Raw genomic sequence first — 19261 nt, forward strand, 5'->3', positions numbered from 1 at the left:
GCAATATTTTCACACAAAGGATGATACGTGTATGGAATGAGCTGCCAGAGGAAGTGGTGGAGGCTGGTCCAACTGCAACATTTAAAAGGCATTTGGATGAGTATATGAATAGGAAGGGTTTGGAGAGATATGGGCCAGGTGCTGGCAGGTAGGACTAGATTGGGTTGGGATATCTGGTCGGCATGGATGGGTTGGACCGAAAGGTCCATTTCCATTCTGTACGTCTCTATGACTCTATATAAAAATACAAAACGTAGTGGAGCCAGCACCAATCCTTGTGATACACCACTGGTCACAGGCCTTCAGTCTGATAAACAGCCATCCACCACCACCTTCTGTCTTCTACCTACAAGCCAGTTCTGTATCCAAATGGCTAGTTCTCCCTATATTCCATGAGATCTAATTTTGTTAACCAATCTCCAATGGTGAACCTTGTAGAATGCCTTACTGAAGTCCATATAGATCACATCTACCATTCTGCTGTCAATCCTCTTCTTTACTTCTTCAAAAAACTCAAATCAAGTGCATGAGAGTTTGAAAGGAAAGGCTGATAGGTACAGGGAATGCTGGATGACTAGATAAATTGAGGGTTTGGTTAAGAAAAAGGAGGAAGCATATGTCAGGTATAGACAATAGATGAAGTGAATCCTCAGAAGACAATTAAGGCAGTAGGAGTATACTTTAAGAGGGAAATCAGAAGGGCAAAAAGGGGACATGAGATAGCTTTGGCAAATAGAGTTAAGGAGAATCCAAAGGGTTTTTACAAATACATTAAGGACAAAAGGATAACTAGATTGTGTAGTAAAGGAAAATATCTGAAATTGCAATAAGTTATCAGTTTGTAAGTTGAAAAGCTCACCAAGCTCTACTTGGAATGTGCCGGAGAAGAGATTAAATATTTTACTCTCTAAAGCTAATATTCAGATCATTCCCTTATTAAGAAAAAAGCTTATTTAGTCAGTGATTTTATTCACATTAAAAAAACAATCAGGTTTACAGTCTGTAAATTTAAACTAATACTGCAAATACTAAAATCTCAACAATGCGTTGAAATGTTTTTTGAATTATACATCAGGAAAAGCAAAATTTAAAAAGGGATTCTTCAGTTCAACAATAAGTAGACAATACAGACAAACATACTATGAACATTGTGTTAGTCTTCAGTGTCCGTAAGCTGACAGTGAAACAAATTTGTACAAGCAGAGTTTATATACAAGTCTAACTGCGCTATACATATGTTGTGTTTTAAAAAGAATCAATTTTTTTGTACGCAACCATACTATTTACTTTGTGTATGGTCGTAGTAAAAGATCTCAGGCGAACTTCTTCAGAGTTGTTAATGAACTGCGGCCCTGATTCTTCCCACTTTTCTGGTACTTCCAGGTCTTTGTCTGTGTATACTAGAAGATCAAAAGAACCTGGAAAGAAAATTTAATTGGCAAAGACAAACAAACATGAAAACCATTCAGCCATCCAAAAAAAAAGGTACTAAAAAGGTCTCCAGTACAATAGAACATAGAACATGACAGTGCAGTACAGGCCCTTCAACCCTCGATGTTGCACTGACCTGTGGAACCAATCTAAAGTCAATCTATCGTACATTGTTCCATTCCTATCCATACGCCAATCCAATGACCATGTAAATGCCCGTAAAGTGGCGAGTCTACTACTGTCGCAGACAGTGCATTCCACACCCCTACTACGGAGTTTAAAAAAAACTACCTCTGACATCTGTCCTATATCTATCACCCCTCAATTTAAAGCTATGTCCCCTTGGGGTAGCCATCACCATCTGAAGAAAAGGCTGTCACTGTCCAATCTATCTAATCCTCTGATTAGATTATGTCTCCATTAAGTCACTTCTCAACCTTCTAACCAAAACTGCCTCAAGTCCCTCAACCTTTTCTCATAAGACCTTCCCCTCCATACCAGGCAACACCCTCATAAATGTCCTCTGAACCCTTTCGAAACCTTCCACAACCTTCCTATAATGCAGTGACCAGAACTGTACGCAATATTCCTAATATGGCCACACCAGAGTTTTGTACTCTGTAGCATGACTTCGTGGCTCCGAAACTCAATCCCTCTACCAATAAAAGCCTTCTTAACAATCCTATCAACATGGGTGGCAACTTTCAAGGATCTATGTAGCTGGGCACAGATCTTTCTGCTCATCTACACCACCAAGAATACTACTATTAGCCCAGTACCCTGCATTCCTGTTACTCCTTCCAAGTGAATCACCTTACTTTTCCACAATAAACTCCATTTTCCACCTCTAAGCCCAGCTCTGCAGATTATCAACGTCATCCTTCGTCACTATCCATAACTCTACCGAGCTTAGCGTCATCTGCAAATTTACTAACCCATCCTTCTATGTCCTCATCCAGGTTATTTATATAAAATGACAAACAACAGTGGACCCAAAACAGATCCTTGCAGTACACAACTAATAACTGAACTCCAGGATGAATATTTCCCATTAACCACCACCCGGTCTTCTTTAAGCTAGCCAATTTCTGATCCAAACCGTTAAATCACCCTTGCTCCCAAGCCTCCCTATTTGTGCAATAGCCTACCATGGGGAACCATATCAGTTTTTGTTTTAATAGAGATTGAACAATAGAGAATAAATCTTTGGAATCAATGTACACACCCATTTCAAATAATGACTAAAAGCATTTAGCATCCTAACACCATAATTGGATGTGGAGCAATTTTCCAAATTTGTTTTCCATACTGTGCATTATCGTATAAGATTGCAAGAACATTCAGATGCACAAAATCCCTTTACTCTGTCACCATTAGACCATGACACATAGAAGCAGAAGTGAGGCCATATGGCCATCACATCTAGTATTTGAGCATGGCTGATCTGTTTCTCAATTCCATTCTGCTGCTTTCTCCCTATAACTCTTGATTTGCTTATCAAGAATCTATTTCTGTCTTAAATACAATTAATCGATGACTTGGCCTCCATAGTCCTCTGCAGCAATGAATTCCATAGCTCAGCCACCCCTCTGACTGAAGAAGTTCCTCTTCATCGCAATTCTGAAGGATTCTCTCATCGGAGGCTGCCCTCGTCTCTCCTATTAGTGGTGATGATATTTTCTCCATGCCCACTCTATTCAGGAGTCTCGATATTCTGGAAGTTGAAATCAGATCCCCTCACCCGTCCTTCTAAACTCCAGCGAGTACAGACCCAGAGTCCTCAACTGCTCCTCATAACAAGATTTTCATCCCCAGAATCATTCTTGGGAAGTTCCTCTGGACTCCCTTTAAACTTCTGCACATCCTTTCTTAGATATGGGGCCCAAAACTGCTCAGAATATTCCGAATGCATTGGAATAGACCAGAGCCCTAAAAAGCCTCAGTAGTACATTTCTGCTCTTATACTTGAACCCTCTTGAAAAGAATGCTTACACTGCATTTGTCTTCCTAACTGCCAACTGAACCTGCATGTTAACCTTAAGAGAATCCTGAATGAGGACTCCAAAGTACTTTTGTACTTCAGACTTCGAAAGCCTTTCCCCACTTAGAAAATATTTATTAGAAAATTTTATTCTTCCTAACAAAGTGCAAATTACACAGATCTTATGAAAGTAGGGATTCTCACAAGATAAAACAGTTACAGAAAAAATTAACTTTCTCTCCAAAGGATTCTACCAGACCTGCCGACTATTTTCAACAAGATCATTTTTATCAACTTTTGAGCAAATGCAGCATTTTGCTTTCATGTTGCGACAGTTCATGGCTTGTCATTTGAACTATTTCCTAGATACTACGAAGATATCCACGTTTGACTGACCGAGACAGGATTCAAGGTACAATCTGACCAGCATTAGAGCTTCAATAGATCTTGCGTTAACTCAGATTGTGATCAGCAAGCTATTTAAGCCTCTTTCAACTTTATACATAACCACAATTGATGGAGTGTGCATTGTATATTATGTCTTCATTATGAATAACCTCTAAACATCCAATTATAACGAAAACCACATAGTAATCCCCCCCCAAAAAAAGTCAAAGCTTCAACTTTAACATGACAAAATTGAGATGAGTGATGATTCCTTAGAAAATGCAGCCAAAACCAAGTCTGTGGCATAACAAATGACTCAACTGTAGTCAGTTAATGTGAAACTTGGCAATTGATCCATGTAGGCAGAAGGGGAACGGGAGACCATCACACAATCCAAGAGAATGAGGAAGCCAGAGCAAAGTCGTCTAAGGCCATCTTGCCCAAAAATCTGTTTTCTATTTTGGATTTGACTAGTGGGATGGTTACTTAGGAATGCAACCAAAACCAAATCTGCCGTATTACTCAGTGACTCAGCTGTTTGGAGAGGAAGAAGAAAGGAGAAGCAAACAATAAGGATGGGTCTCAGGACATCAAGCAGGCATCTCTGGGGGAGTAAATGTGACTTTGGAGTCATCTAGAACCAGGTTGGTTGTTTCTGTGTATGTAATGGTGCGATGTAAAACAGCAAGGAGGGAACAAAAATAAAAATTACTGGTGACATTTCAACTCTTATAAAAGTGTTCACTTACAGGCAGTGTCAAGTAAAGGCAAGAATGTCACCGTAGCAGTTATCTGTCTAATGACAGACCGAATTTCATCTTGAATTGCTTTCTCAGATTTCTCCCTTGGTTGGCTGCAATGAGACAATTACAGTGAAAGCATTTTATTGGCGAATGACATTTAGTATCAATATTTCTGGCCTTTTGTCAAAATTGAAAAGTAAAGAAACAACTTCATAAGCACTGTAAATCTTAAATTAGGAATACTGATGGGATTAACCTAAAGCCAAGACTCTTCTGCTTCCTACGTGTCTCAATATAAACACTATGTTCCTGTATCATTGCCTAAAATGCTGAATAGTAGCTGGTACTATTTAAGCTCAAGTCCTAACATCAAACCAAGTCCTAATGTTAGAAATAAAATGCAGATGCCAGTATCAAAGCTGTTACTGAAGTGTAACATACCATACACAACACAAAAACATTGTGTCTTCAAACAATTCTTCTTCTCAAATCCTCCCCCATTTCAACTAACATCTATTGTTGTACTTCTAGGAGTTTACTCTTGATTAATAAAACACAGAGCATGCCTACTGGAAGCTACTGACTATTTAGGAAATTGGACTCACATTTGTATAATCTGGCCATAGATTGGCAGAAAAGTAGCTCCCAGTGATTTATCATCTCGGGGATCAAAAGTTGTTGTGATTGCCTTGTCTGTGGCACAAACACTAAAATTGCAAATCCAAATGGTTCACCAGCCTCATTCTGGAGGCATTTATTTTTCCTCTTATATGGGCACTTTTTCCAGCTTTCCTATATTTACTAGTCTTTCACTTTCCTCTGTACTAATTTCTGAATCTTTGGTGCTCTTGATCTTAAATGCAAGTTTATATAGTTGTCATATTTTCTCTCGTTTTTCACAAAGTCAATAACTTCCTTGCAAAGATTGATACCACTTACAACTGTCTCTCAATCACTTCTGCACAAAGTAGCAGTACTCAGTCCTGAGTTCAGCCTCAAACTCATGTGTTCAGACTTCTAGCCCTTGAGCTTGGCTACCACCCTTCATCACAGCACAACTGAAGTCACAAATAACATCACTTGTAATGGCAATATCTATTATCCTGGTTATGCTCAGTCTAACTTTTGCCATATCTCCTATGTTGCTTAGGACAATTAGGAATGGAAGAGACAATACATCTCCAGCAATGGCTTCTCTTTCTGTCCCCAGTCACACTGGTTTTATAGCCTTGTAGAACCTAGGAAATCACCTCAGAAATACACATGGTAATAAACATACAGTAAAATTGGAAACTAAACTGAGAACAGAATGAAAGAACATGAGCCCAATCCCTGTTAAGCACATATTTAGGATCAAAGTTGTCAAGCACCTCCACAAAGTGGTAATTAATGCAATAATGGTTAGGGTAATGGAAGCAAATTCCTGAAACTGTTTCAATAACAACTGGACTGTGAAGGGAATTGTGGTTAATCAGGATGTACTAGCCCTTCTGACCCACAGTTTCAAAATTGATTCTTGATCAAACATCCTTCTAGGGATGTTGCTGAGTTATTACAAAGCAATTCTATATATCATCACAAGCAAGAAGCATGAAGTACACAAACCCCAACTGTGATCTTGACAGGCTTTTGCTCGTCCATACATTATACAATAATAGGTAAGTACAATAGTCAGTAACATGGTTATATGGAAACTTGCAGATTAATTAGTATAAACAATACAAATTGAGAAGGCAGTCAGCAACAATTGCAGAAATGAATGATACATGAAGCATGAACTGTGCCTCTTCCTGTATGGGTGCTGCTGAGATAGTTGGGTTCTATCATTCTTATTTTTGTTTCAGACATTAATAATTTAGTCATAATATCTCAAAGTTCAAACATTTCAGATTGATGATCCTATATGAAATTAGCCTGAAACATTAAATGTAGCCAACCTTGAGCATTTCTAGTATTTGTTTTTCATTGCACCAGAGTAACATCATGCTCTTTAAAAAGAAAGAAAATCCATTGCAAACAGAAAGATCAGTCATTTCTAAAATGAAAACATTACTTTAGGATGACTATTCAGTTTATTACTGAAGGATTGCTTCAACTGCAGTAGTGGGTCTTGAACCCATAACTTTCTAATTTCAAGGTACTGAGCCAAACTGTTTTTTAAGTCAAGCCGTCAAAATATACTTGCAAGTCTTTAAAAACAAACACTGATTTCAGAGTCAAGAACACAGTTTTGACAAAAATATTGAAAACTGATAAACCACCTTTTTCCTTCGATTATAAAAATGTAAATTATTACAAATGGATCTAAAAATCAAGTGTAGTTCTATGGTAGTTACAGTGCACAAATTGGTTGAAGCAACATTTCCAGCTCTCATTGCAGTCTTGGTCTAAACACGAGCTGAATTCTAGAGGCAAAGTGACAGTGGTGGCTCCTAATGCCAAGGCACCATTTCATGAAATGGGGCATATGAAAGAAGTCTGACAAAACTGAATCAATAGTTTTTCCAACAAAAAGGTGCCAAATTTGATGCAGAATAATATAACTAGACTGGCGATTCCTGTGTTACAAAAGCTGAGAGAAACTGTAGAGTAGAAATTATTTTAACTTCTACCAACTGTTCAGGGAGGAATTACCACACTAAAGCTGTCAACCAAAAATAAACAATTTAACAAATTTACAACTTTTTCAGACTAACTTATTTGCTTTCCCACATCTTGTGAAGTACAACCCTTGCTAAAAGCAATTAATTCTAAAACCAAAATTTTGCACAGAATTGTCAGATTTTAGTCACGAAGATTAATACATGATTCTGAATTGAAACAATTACACATAATTAACCACCAGCAATTAACCAAAACAACTTGATAAATTATTAGCTTTTCACTACAAACAATGGCCTGAATTGTGCCGATCAGGACCAAGTAAGCATGCTCGCCACTACTCAAAGGGCATAGTCTGAGGATTCAGGCCAGACCATTCACAGGAGAGATGTTAAGAAGCAGTTCTACACACAAAGATTGAGAGGTTCAGAATTCCCTTCCACAAATGGTAGTTGATGCTAGACCAGTTGATAATTTTAAATCTGAGATTTATTTTTGTTTAACAATAAAAAAATGTATTAGGTATATGAGCCAGAGGTAGATAGCTTTAGGACACAGACCAGCCATGATCTCATTAAATGGCAGAACAGGCTTAAGGGGCCGAATGGCCTACTTCTGTACCTATATCCATATCAATGATCTCTGCAGTGTGAATTCCACACTTCTCCATTGTAGTTTAAATCTGACACCAAATTAAGGGGACATCCTGGTGTGCAGCAGGAGCGACTGTGTTGTTACCCATCTTTGTGGGCGGCACGGTGGCTAGCAATGCTGCCTCACAGCGTCAGAGACCCGGGTTCAGTTCCCGCCTCAGGCGACTGACTGTGTGGAGTTTGCACGTTCTCCCCGTGTCTGCGGGGGTTTCCTCCCACAGCCCAAAAGACGTGCAGGGTCAGGTGAATTGGCCATGCTAAATTGCCCGTAGTGTTAGGTAAGGGGTAAATGTAGGGGAATGGGTGGGCTGCGCTTCGGTGGGTCGGTGTGGACTTGTTGGGCCGAAGGGCCTGTTTCCACACTGTAAATCTAATCTAATCTAATCTTTGCTGGTGTTTACACAACAAACCAGAAAGATAAAAATACTGAAGTCCCATCACTTTAAATGGCTATTATAGCTACCATCTAATTAAATCATAGAAAGCAGATGTTTTAGAAAAAAATGCTTTTAAAAATATGTACTATTTCTCACCATTCAAGAAATCAGATACCTCAAATATAAAATTAACTTACTTCGGGCCAGTAAGTCTCTGGCAGAAATCATGATGGTGTTCTTTATGATCTCAAAAGACACAGGCTCCCTCACTAAGTGCAGCCTTTTCCGAGTTATATTTAAAAATAGAGTTAAGATGGAGTTTTTACGAATTCACAATTGCAAGGGAGCTGGCAGTGAATGGGCAGCGCACCATATAGATGTGTACAGATTCTATGAAAGCAGCTTCTGGATTTCCATGCCAGCTTGTATATGATTGAACTTCCAAAGTTGTTACCATGTCCGTGAAGTTGACGGCAGATGTTAACAGCTTTGCTATTACCGCAAGATTCAGGCCAGTGTATAAAACACAGTGTATAAAGCACAATATCCAGCAATGAATAGAAAGAAGGTTAGAATATTAAAAACAGTAATAATGGCAGGTGCTTCTGCACCTTATGGTATGGCATGGCACCATCTTTCTGACTGGTAATGTAGCTAACATAGCTACAAATAGCTAATTTTCACAGCATCACATGGGTAAGATGTGGATATAGAAGTTACTCCGTGGTATCAGCTGTGGCTCAGTTAGTAACCTGTCAACTTGAAGGGAGAAAGTGGTGGCTGAAGTTCAACTTTCAACACCAGTTTTTGAAGTAAAGTTCAGGCTGACAAGAGTGTTATACAATCAGAGGGTCTGACTTCGAACTGAAGTATTCCACCAAGTCCTCCTATGTCTCATTATATGAGTAATAAGGATACCACTGCTATTTTGAAGAGTAGGGAAATCGCCCAGCATCCCTGCTAATATTTATTACTGCATGAGACAAACAGATTATCTGGTCATTTATCTCATTGCTGTTCACGGGAAGTCTCTTTGTGCAAGCTGGTTGTCACACTTCCTACATTGCAGTAGTTACTGCATTTGAAAATTATAATCATTAGATGTGAAGATCTTTAGTATTTGAAAGGCACTATTTAAATACAATTCCTAGTGAGTACAATTATACATGCAAAATCTTTGAATTATTAGTTCATTGCTCATTGACAACTTGGGTGTTCTTCATTTTTCTGAGTAATTCAACAATCTGTTCTTGCATATTTGTCGTCATCATCTTTCAGGGCTCATCCTGGCGATTTATTAGACAGAATCAAACAAGATTATAATTCCCAGCAGGGGTTGATTAGCTCAGTTAACTGTATGGCTAGTTTGCGATGCAGAACAACACCAATAACATGGGTTGAATTCCCACACCAGCTGAGGCTACCATGGAGGCCTCTTCTTCGTAACTTTTGTATTCAAGTTAAACCACCACCAGCCATCTGTCTAATGAGAGCGCAGCTCTAAAGTCTAGAAGGATTAAGGCAATTTGACATTTTTATTCCCCAGCAGTAGACAAATGAAGGCAGACGGAACTTTAAACAAGAGGAAAATTATAACTGATTAATTTCATAGAATCCAGTATGGAAACATGCAATTCAGCCAACAAGTCCAGACTGACGCTCCAAAGAGCACCCTATTCCTATCCTTTCCCTGTATCCCTGCAATTCCCACAGCTAATACACATAATCTACACATCCCAGAACATCAAGGCAATTTAGCATGGCCAATCCATTTAACATGCACATTTTTGGACTGGGGGAAGTAACCGCAGCACCTAGTGGAAACCCCTGTGGACTCAGGCATCCAAGTGTGGAATGGAACCCAGATCCCTGGTGCTGTATTTATTGTGATTTCAATATTAAAGTGACACCACACAGCAACACATTCAAGAAATGTCACTGCTTTTATATGCCTGCCACTTCTATGCATAATTGCCTGACAAAGTATTACAACTATTCTGCTAGGTCCTTCAGAAGTCAGTTTACAGATCATACTTGGATCAAGTCAATCGGTGTGTATTTGAGGGGTGCATTATACAAAAAGTAAAAAGAAAAGCAAAGCAATTATGAAGAATCCAATCAGCTAGTCTTTCTCAAAATGACATTGACTAGGGTCTAGATAAATCTATTACTATTGAATTGAAAAAAAGTGATTCTAGAGATAGCAATTTTAAACATGGTGTTTGAGTTGTGCATGTTGTTTGATTAGCATGTACGCAGTCTCAAAAATCAATACTTCTCAGGGTTACTTACCTGTTATCAGTCATGGTTTTGTCACACTCAATGTCAAACTGCCATCTTTCCAGTACCTCATTAGTTTCGATGCTGTTGATGACCACCACCAGCCTTTGAACAAAATGGTTACATAACCAATCTGAAAACATAAAAACATTGAAATTAAACACTAAAGGAGAAAGCAGTAATTGAGCCAAATCTTTTGAATACACAATTAATTCAATACAACCTCTGATTGAAATACAATACGGAATTGCATCCATTGCTGAAAGAAAACCTGAAATTTTTAGACCTCAAGCTGAATAAATAATTTCTATGATTATAGCACGTCTTTTGTGATTTAAATATTTGCCATTGCTAAAGGGAAATGCCTTCCTCATCAGATTGGCAGATTTCTAATCTTAGGCCATCTGCCAAATTATTGTGTTTTCGCTAACACTAGCTTAAACTTATTTTGCATTATCTCCAGTCCAAACATCTGCTACATCACTTATTTCACAAGAAATTTTAAAAAGATGATAGAAAGATAAGAACACAGAGGAAAAAAAGGGCAAATGCCAGAAATTGGAAGTAAAAGCATAAGTGACGGAGATACACATGGCATCTGTGGAGAGAGAAAAAAAAAGTTGGACTTGACATGACTTGCCTTCAGAACCACCCTGAAGACACATACTTCACTCCAAACATTAACACACTTTCTCATTGCACAGATGTTACCAGACCAGAGTTTCTCCAGCTTTTATGACATATCAAATAGGGAGCAGTCATACATATTTGAGCCTGCTTCAACATTCAGGAAAAATCAGGGTGGATTTTCAAGTCAATTCCGTTTTCTTGCTTGATCCTCAGATTTTCACATTTCAAGATCAAATACCTATTAAATCTCAGCCTTGAATACAAGTTACAACTGAATACCTCTGCTCTTCATAATGGAGAATTCCAAGGATTCACAACTCCAAGTGAAAAAAAACCAGATTACCCTCTAGTTTCAAAATTTAGCAGCTGGACAGGCAATCCCTTCAGAATCTTTAACTACAATTAAATCACCTACCATTCTTCTAAACTAGGAGTATGAGCCAATACTAGTCAAATCTTCCCTTAACCGTGCCATCCCAGAAAACAAACAAACATTCTTCAGATTATTTGATGCTTCACTCAGTCAATCTCCTTTCCTCTTGTTAACTCCTTTACATCTATCAGCACCAGACATATGCACTATTGTAACATGCAAAGAGCCAGTAAAATGCACTACCATCTGGTTCTTTTCATTGGCTAGGACAAAGACAACTCTTCTGCTGTTTCAAAATAGCGTTTTGGAACCTTTCATGAGGGGGAAGCATGGACCTTGGGTTGACATATATTCTGAAAGACACCAGCGCCAACAGTGCTGCACAAAGAATCTCTGGGAGCATGGAATTAATTCATAACCCAGACTCAGGAGGTAGAGTGTCCAACTGGCTTCAGGTCAACGCTATTCAGTGAAGCCAGAATGTGGAGAACAGCCTCCCAAAACTATTTTACCAATGACTACCAAAATTAAAAAGGTCAAGATAATTTTAAAATTGATATTTATGACTATATACCAGAGCTGGTCTACTCGTGAAAAAGTTTTACAAATATCAAATGCTCAAAATTATGCAAAGTGAAATTGAAATCAAACAAATCAATACCTTTTAGCTGGCCAACCACATTCTTTAAGTAGTTGTTGAGGATGGGATCTGTTGTAACAAGCATTGTAAGGCCATACTTCTGTACACGTGTGAAAGATTCTGGTGGATAGATTCCACGTTGGTACAAAATGCTATTGATCCCATAATCTAGAACAAAACATTGATTGACAATGTATTTACTGAAAACAAAATAGATGTTCTAGTTCAGGTTAATAAACAATATTACTGTTTACAATATTACTGTAATACAATTATTGAAATTAAATCCAAAAATGCATTCCCTGACAGATGTCACAATATTTTTGCACAGAATACACTACAAGTGACTGAAAACATTTTTCCCTTAACTAGGAATCGTAAAAGTGATAATTAAACAAGAGTGAAGATGACTAACAGTACAGTTGGCTATAGTATCAGACCAGACTGATAGTACAGCAGGTTATCCCAAGGCCACTGGGCACTAGGTAAATAGAGAGCAAAGTCTAAACAAATTTCAAACACAACACAGATTAAAATGCATATCTGAACTGTCAGTTTCACTTGGAAACAGTTTTTTTAAGAATCATAGATTCTAAACAGTGTGGCAGCAGGCCATTTGGCCCATTGAGTCCACACCGACTGTCCAAAGAGCATCACACCCAAACCCAGCTCCCTACTCTAACCCTATAATCCTGCATTCCGCATGGCCAATCCACCTAACCAGCACATCATTGGATTGTGGAAAGTGGAGCACCCGGAGGAAACGTGCACTGACATAGGGAAGAGATTCCAACTCCACACAGGCAGTTGCCAGAGGCTGGAATCTATTCTGGATCCCTGACACAATGAGGCAGCAGTGCTAACCACTGAGCCACTTCTGCCAAGGAAAAGTAGTGTTAGGACGGGGGAAAGAAAAAGATGTAAAGGTGATTCATGTTGCAAAAGCATAAAGACATTAACACACAACCTGGAATTTTAAAAGAAATATTTTTTCCGCATACAATAGTTAGAACGTCCAAACTGCTACGTGAAACGATTGGAACACTTAAGCTAGTTAAGTACAAGGGACAAAGAAAACATGGGTGACAGGAATCTTAACTTCAGCATAAATACTAAGAGCTGTAAGGCCTAATGGACGGTTTGTGTGCTGTGTCTTCTGTGTAATGAAGAAAGGCTATCGTCATAACAAGTCAGCAGTTTTAGTTGGATACAACCCAGAGATAAAGGGTAGTTTCATTGAACCAAGGCTAAAGAAAGTAATACTGCCATTTAAACAGTAACTTATCAAATCTCGGAAACACTGAAAAGCAGATACAATAAAGTACTGTGAAGTGCTGTGTCTTTCCACCCAAAGGCAGCAGTTTTGTAAATAATGTTTTAAGATGTGATAAAACGAAGGTCAGTTAATTGTTTTGTGACGATAACTATGGCTAGGGAAATGAGTCAGGATAACACCTTACATCTTTTCCACAAATGTAGGATCGATAAGCTTCACTTAAATTAGTTTAAAGGAGTGGAGGCTCAGACATTCAAATAGCCCAAGTTATTGGAATGGTGTAAACCGGAGTTGCTGATCAGGACCACGTGGAATCCTCTGACTGTGGAAATTGCTGAGGAAACGAAACTTCTTTAGGGCAATTCCCATGTCTGGAGCCCTCTGAACGGCCCATTTAAAAGGGGAGAATTTGGAGGATCCCAACTTGGGAGCAAAAGAAGATTAAAAATGTAATTTCCACTTAAACTACTACTGAACACCCTTAAGTTCCCACTGCACCACTACCCCACACTACATTGTATACCGCTCTGCAATCCTGCTGGAACAAAATACGTACTCTCACTGACCCGAATTTAAGATGCAGCTTCCTTTTCCTCCCGCCAATCTCACACCTCTGAAAGCCACATGCTGTCCGCTTCTGCAATCTGACATCCCCAAACCACACTCCCATCTGGTGAGCCATATTCAAACCTCCTTTACAATCTTAATCCCAGACCTGATGTCCCCTCCCATCTGTCAGCCAAGACACTTCCCTAAGAATTGACAACCCAGTGACCCCAATTACCCTAAACACTTATTCACACACCAGGTACATGCATCCTTATCTTATTACAGAAGCTGTCAGTGGTAAGCTGTATTGCTGGACACTTAGATACCAGACCATGGCAGTGATGCTACACCAGGAGGTGTGGTTTTTAATTATTATTTTCCTTACTGCTGGGTGCACAGATGTTTGGACAGATTCATACAGGACGCAAATGGCTAGGAATCTTTAGATCTCTATATTAAAGATAAGCAGGTAAATTTTAAAATGAACGGGGATGGAAATAGGATTTCCAACCCTGATTGGAATAGTTGGGCCACGCAGTAAATGTCTGTATGGTATTGGTGTAGTGCAATTTGGATTAAGTCGTCAAGTTTTGTGCTTAAGCCCACAAACCTCCTGACTTAAAAGATAAATGTGTAACTGAATGGACCAATATTGTGAAATACACAAAAAAAATTTAAGTTTAAACCTAACACCCTTGAAACATAACCCGATTTCTACACTCTTAATTTGGGCCACTGCTATATTATTTTAATATTTTTATATAGTTTGTTAGCTGGTTGCAACATATGACTAAACAGCATTGCAATGGCCTATAAAAAGTCACAAGCAACATCATGGCAAGTGATATAAATTGTGAATAGCTTTTCTAATATTTCTATGAACTTATTTGTTCTTTCTTCTATAAAGTTAGAACTAAAGTAGTTGTTTTTTTTCAGTTAAGCAACAGAGAGCTGTAGATGCTAGAGGTCTGCAATTAAAAATTGCTAGAGAAGCTCATGAACAGCATGCTCTGTGGAGTCACCAGACTCAAAACATTAACTCTGCTTTCTTCCCACAGATGCTGCTCGACCCGCTGAGCTTCTCCAGCAATTTCTGTAGTTGCTTAATTTCTCTGCTATTTCCTTGTTTGTCATTCCCCATCTCAGACTGTCAGTAGCGTACATTTGCCCTTACTAATCCTTTTCACATTTTAGATAGTCATATTGTAAAAGCTTATTTGATGCTTGTATTTTTACTCATTCTATTACTCCCCCTCTACCCTTTAAAAATCAATCTCTAGGTCCTCCTTTGTAGAATTTTAAAATCCTCCCAAACCTTAGATTTGCTACATTTTCTAGCAACTTCTTACATTCCTCTTTGGATTTAAATACTATCCTTAACTTGCTTTGTTAGCAATGGTTGAGCTTTCTTTTGGTTCCTGAGAGGTGGAATGCATTAATTTGTACCTTTAATATTACCCATTACCTAGTCACCATCATGTATGGTAAGCAATTACAGTTAGCTCAACCCTAATATCTTTGTAGTTTCCTTTCTTTAGATTCCATACCGGTTTTCAGAGTGGAGTACTTCACTTTGCAAACTAATAAAAGAATTCTCACATTAGAGTCACTTTTCTCGACAATAAAAGGACCCCTCAAGATTAATTACAAGGGTGCAAATTGTTCAAATGATACTTTTTGGCCGTGTAAAGAGCTTCTGTGTGCAAATAATAAGTTAAGATCATTTGCAAGCAACAGAAAGCAGTAGCCATTTTCAAAGATGGCACAACAGGAAGTATAAAAATCTCAGAGGGGCAGCATTATAGAGACAACTGTTAAGTATTAGCACTGAATGAATAGTTCAGAAGTCAGACTAGAACACTGTCTCAACTCCAAATGTAATAATGTGATCAAATCTGGGTTAGATTTGTTACCTTTGAGCTTTATTTCTTCTATGTCAGACTGGGTATATTTTTAATATGTTGACAGTACATCCCTCTCAACCTGCAATTCTCATTTGTAGTTGATTTTCAATAAAGTTTTTCAATACTGGAAGAATAAGTGTTGTGGCTGTACAGGACATTGGTGAGGCCACTTTTAGAATACTGCATACAATTCTCATCACCCTTCTATAGGAAGAATTCTATTTTTAAATTCGCTCACGGGGTGAAGGTGTCTATGGCTAGGCCAGCATTTATTGCTCACCCTAATTGCAGTTAAGAGTCAATCACATCGCTGTGGCCCTGGAGTCACATGTAGGCCAGACCAGGTAAGGAGGCACTTTCCTCCCCTAAAGGACATTAGCGAACCAAATAGGTTTTTCTGCTAATTGAAAATAGATCAACATGGACACAGAAAAGATAAAACTCGAGGGCAACAAATCCAGCCCAGGATCGATCAGAGTATTACATTTGGTACTGAGACAGCATTTTAGCCTGACTTCTAAACTATTCATTCAGCAATATTTCATTCTCTTAATGCCAGATTTTTAAATTGAATTCAAATTCCAACCTCTGCCATGGCAGGATTCAAACCCGGATCCCCAGAACATTGTCTGGGTTTCTGGATTAACAATTGAAGGATCATACCACTAGGCCATTACCTCCCAAGTTGTTAAATTGGAGAAGGTGTAAAAAAAGATTGACAAGGATATTGTCAGGACTGGAGGGCTCCAGTTATAGGGACAGGCTGAATCGGCCAGGGCTTTCTCCCCCAGAGAGTTACAGACTCAGGGGTCACATTATAGGGGTTTATAAAATCATGAGGGGCATGGATAGGGTGAATAGACAAACTCTTTCTCCTTGTTTGGGGGTGTCCAAAACTAAAGGGCATAATTTTAAGTTGAGAGGGGAAAGATTTTGAGAACCTGAGAGGTAACTTTTCAGAGAGGGTGGGGAGTGTATGGAAGAAGCACCCAGTGGAAGTAGTGGAGGCAGGTAGAATTACAACATTTAAAAGGCAAGTAATAGGACAGGTTTAGCAGGATATGCAGCAAATGGACTAGGGTCAGATTGAGGTATCTGGTTGGTGCAGGTAAGTTTGCTAAAGAGTCTGTTTCCACGCTGTATGACTTTTTAATTCTCTACAGCACTGGAAAATAAAATCACAGTACAAACACATTTGCACATGTTGCGCCCCCATCTGTAAACTGAGGAGACCAGAGCTATTTTAGCTTTCAGAACAATTACACCATATTAAATCAACCTCGTCTGACTGCACAGTACCAAATCTTGGACAGGGTAAAAACAATGACTGCAGATGCTGGAAACCAGATTCTGGATTAGTGGTGCTGGAAGAGCACAGTTCAGGCAGCATCCAAGTAGCTTCAAATCTTGGACAACCATTCCTCAATAGTCTTTTTAAAAAACCTAGCACACGTTGCAACGATTCATCTGTCAGTATTAGTGATAAGATTTGTACAGTCTATAACCTAGATTAAAGTTATCCAATATTACTAGATAACTACAATTAGTGTTGTTTTGCCAATCATGCTTATCTTATGAGTTGGGTCTGTCAGTAAGCGTGCAAAAACTTTAACAGATAATTACTTAAGTTATATGAGACATAAACCACATTCATAACCAAAACGTCTACTTTTGAAAACAACGCCCTGTGCAGACAACCTAGCATCACAGCTTGATCATAAAAACTAGCTTGCAGCGTTTACCTACTACGGCTCCAAAACAACCTGTTGCCTGTAAATGCTTTGTGGCTTGATATTTCAATAGCATTTAGCACAAGTATTGCTTTGCACCTCGTTTAGTTTTTGCCGAGAATTATAAAGGGAACTCGGGAGTGGGGAGGACGACAGTCGCGCAGTTAAGCGATGGGGAAGCTCAGACTCATCATACATTCTTTAACCAACATTAACCAGGGCCGAGGAAAGGAGTGAGGATGCAATTGGCTGAGGCACCGCCATCCCGCCCCACACTGCATGACCCCGGGCCCAGGGGGATCCTGTGTCTGAGGGGGGGTTCAAAGCCAGGGCCTTCCCCCTCCTCCCCGGTCCTGTCCCGGTTACCCCGGTAACTCACTGAAGAACTCAGACACGATGCTCGCGCTCCCTTTCAGGGTGATCCCTTCTCGCGCCGCCACTTTACCCGCCATCGATTTCAAAACTCCGCGCGGCCCCACTGCGCCTGTGCGGAAATAGCTGGCTCCACGACCACCCCTCTTCACAGCTCGCTCGCTCGCTCCGCCCGGCAGCGCCTGCGCACTTGGTTACCCAACGCTGGGGCCGCAGTTGGAATTGCCCCGCCCCCTTCCCGCCAACACGTGACCTCCCGGGTCCGTAACGCTGGATTCTGAGTTCTAGCGTACTGCAATCTTGTTGATCTCTTTTCTTGCAGAAGCTGCTCAGTTTCTCCAACACCTGTTTTTATTTGTGATTTTTAGCATCCAAGGGATTTTAGTTTAATTCAGATAGATACTAACTGGCATCTTGCACCTTACAATAGGTAGCATGGTCTCACTGATGTTTGTTTCAGCCAATGTTCCTGATCCTCATTCTCAGGGGATTGCTATGGCCCCCCCATTTCCTCTGTGGACAGGACATTCCGCCTCAGTAGGCTTCCAAAGTGAAAAGCCAAAATTGTGCAATACATCCTTTCTGAGCTACACTGCAAGGCCCTGCTGGGACAGACCAGGGATTGAAATTACATCTTTAAGAGGCCATAAGAAATAGGACAGAAGTGAGACATTTAGCTCATCGAGTCTGTTTTGCCAAGCAATGAATTCAGTGCAGATTTGATATTTTTCAGCTCCACTTTCCTGCCTATTTCTCCATATCCCTTGATTCTCTTAATGATTAAAAAGGTGTTTGTCTCAATCTCAACAGCCTCCTGTGCTGAAATATTCCACAGATTCACTACCCTTTGAGAGAATAAATTCTTCCTCATCCCTGTCATTCCTGATGAAGAGCTCGTGCTCAAAATGTTGACTGTCCTGCTCCCCAGATGTTGCCTGACCAGCTGTACTTTTCTAGTACCACACTTTTAGACTTGTTAGACTATAGAAGAATGAGAAGTGAGTTTATTGAAGCATATAAAATTCTTAGAGAACCTGAAAGGGTCATAAGATAGTCTCTCTGTACATGGTATCAGGAGAAAGTGAGGACTGCAGATGCCGGAGAGTCAGAATTGAAAAGTGTGGCAATGGAAAAGCACAGCTGGTCAGGCAGCATCTGAGGAGCAGGAGAGTCGACATTTCAGGCATAAGCCCTTTATCGAGAATTGGAGGTGGAAGAGGACTGAGAGATAAATAGGAGGGTGGGGGGTGGGGTGGGGCTGGGGGGAAATTACCATTGCTGAAAATCAAGGGGCACCAAATGCATCATATCAGCCTAGTGAACCTTCTCAGGAC

At 39.6% G+C, this 19261-nt stretch overlaps 1 protein-coding gene across 4 annotated transcripts; it reads right to left on the minus strand.

The window, feature by feature from the left end:
- Positions 1 to 949: 949 nt before the first annotated feature.
- On the minus strand, positions 950 to 18102 carry mad2l1 (MAD2 mitotic arrest deficient-like 1 (yeast)). Of its 4 annotated transcripts, none has more exons than XM_072590065.1 (5): positions 17935 to 18102; positions 12118 to 12264; positions 10466 to 10586; positions 4549 to 4652; positions 950 to 1400 (listed from the first exon to the last, which is right to left on the minus strand). In XM_072590065.1, the coding sequence occupies exons 1-5, from the start codon at positions 18005 to 18007 to the stop codon at positions 1246 to 1248; spliced, it is 600 nt and encodes a 199-aa protein (XP_072446166.1). In that variant the 5' UTR covers positions 18008 to 18102; the 3' UTR covers positions 950 to 1245. The 4 variants fall into 4 exon arrangements, with proteins under 4 accessions (XP_072446166.1, XP_072445986.1, XP_072446250.1 ...); XM_072589885.1 differs by having other exon boundaries at positions 950 to 1418; XM_072590149.1 differs by having other exon boundaries at positions 950 to 1418; positions 18001 to 18097.
- Between the last annotated feature and the right edge of the window lie 1159 nt (positions 18103 to 19261).

This window comes from Chiloscyllium punctatum, chromosome 1, assembly GCF_047496795.1.
Source record: "Chiloscyllium punctatum isolate Juve2018m chromosome 1, sChiPun1.3, whole genome shotgun sequence".
NCBI classification, from domain to species: domain Eukaryota; kingdom Metazoa; phylum Chordata; class Chondrichthyes; order Orectolobiformes; family Hemiscylliidae; genus Chiloscyllium; species Chiloscyllium punctatum.

Bases quoted from the DNA above. Each gene is read 5' to 3' on its own strand.
- mad2l1 (XM_072589885.1), bottom strand. From the start codon at position 18,007: ATGGCGGGTAAAGTGGCGGCGCGAGAAGGGATCACCCTGAAAGGGAGC. The intron at 12,265-17,934 runs GTGAGTTACCGG...GTTTTGTTCTAG, and splicing joins CATCGTGTCTGAGTTCTTCA to ATTATGGGATCAATAGCATT. The intron at 10,587-12,117 runs GTATTGATTTGT...TTATGTTTTCAG, and splicing joins TGTGGTTGGCCAGCTAAAAG to ATTGGTTATGTAACCATTTT.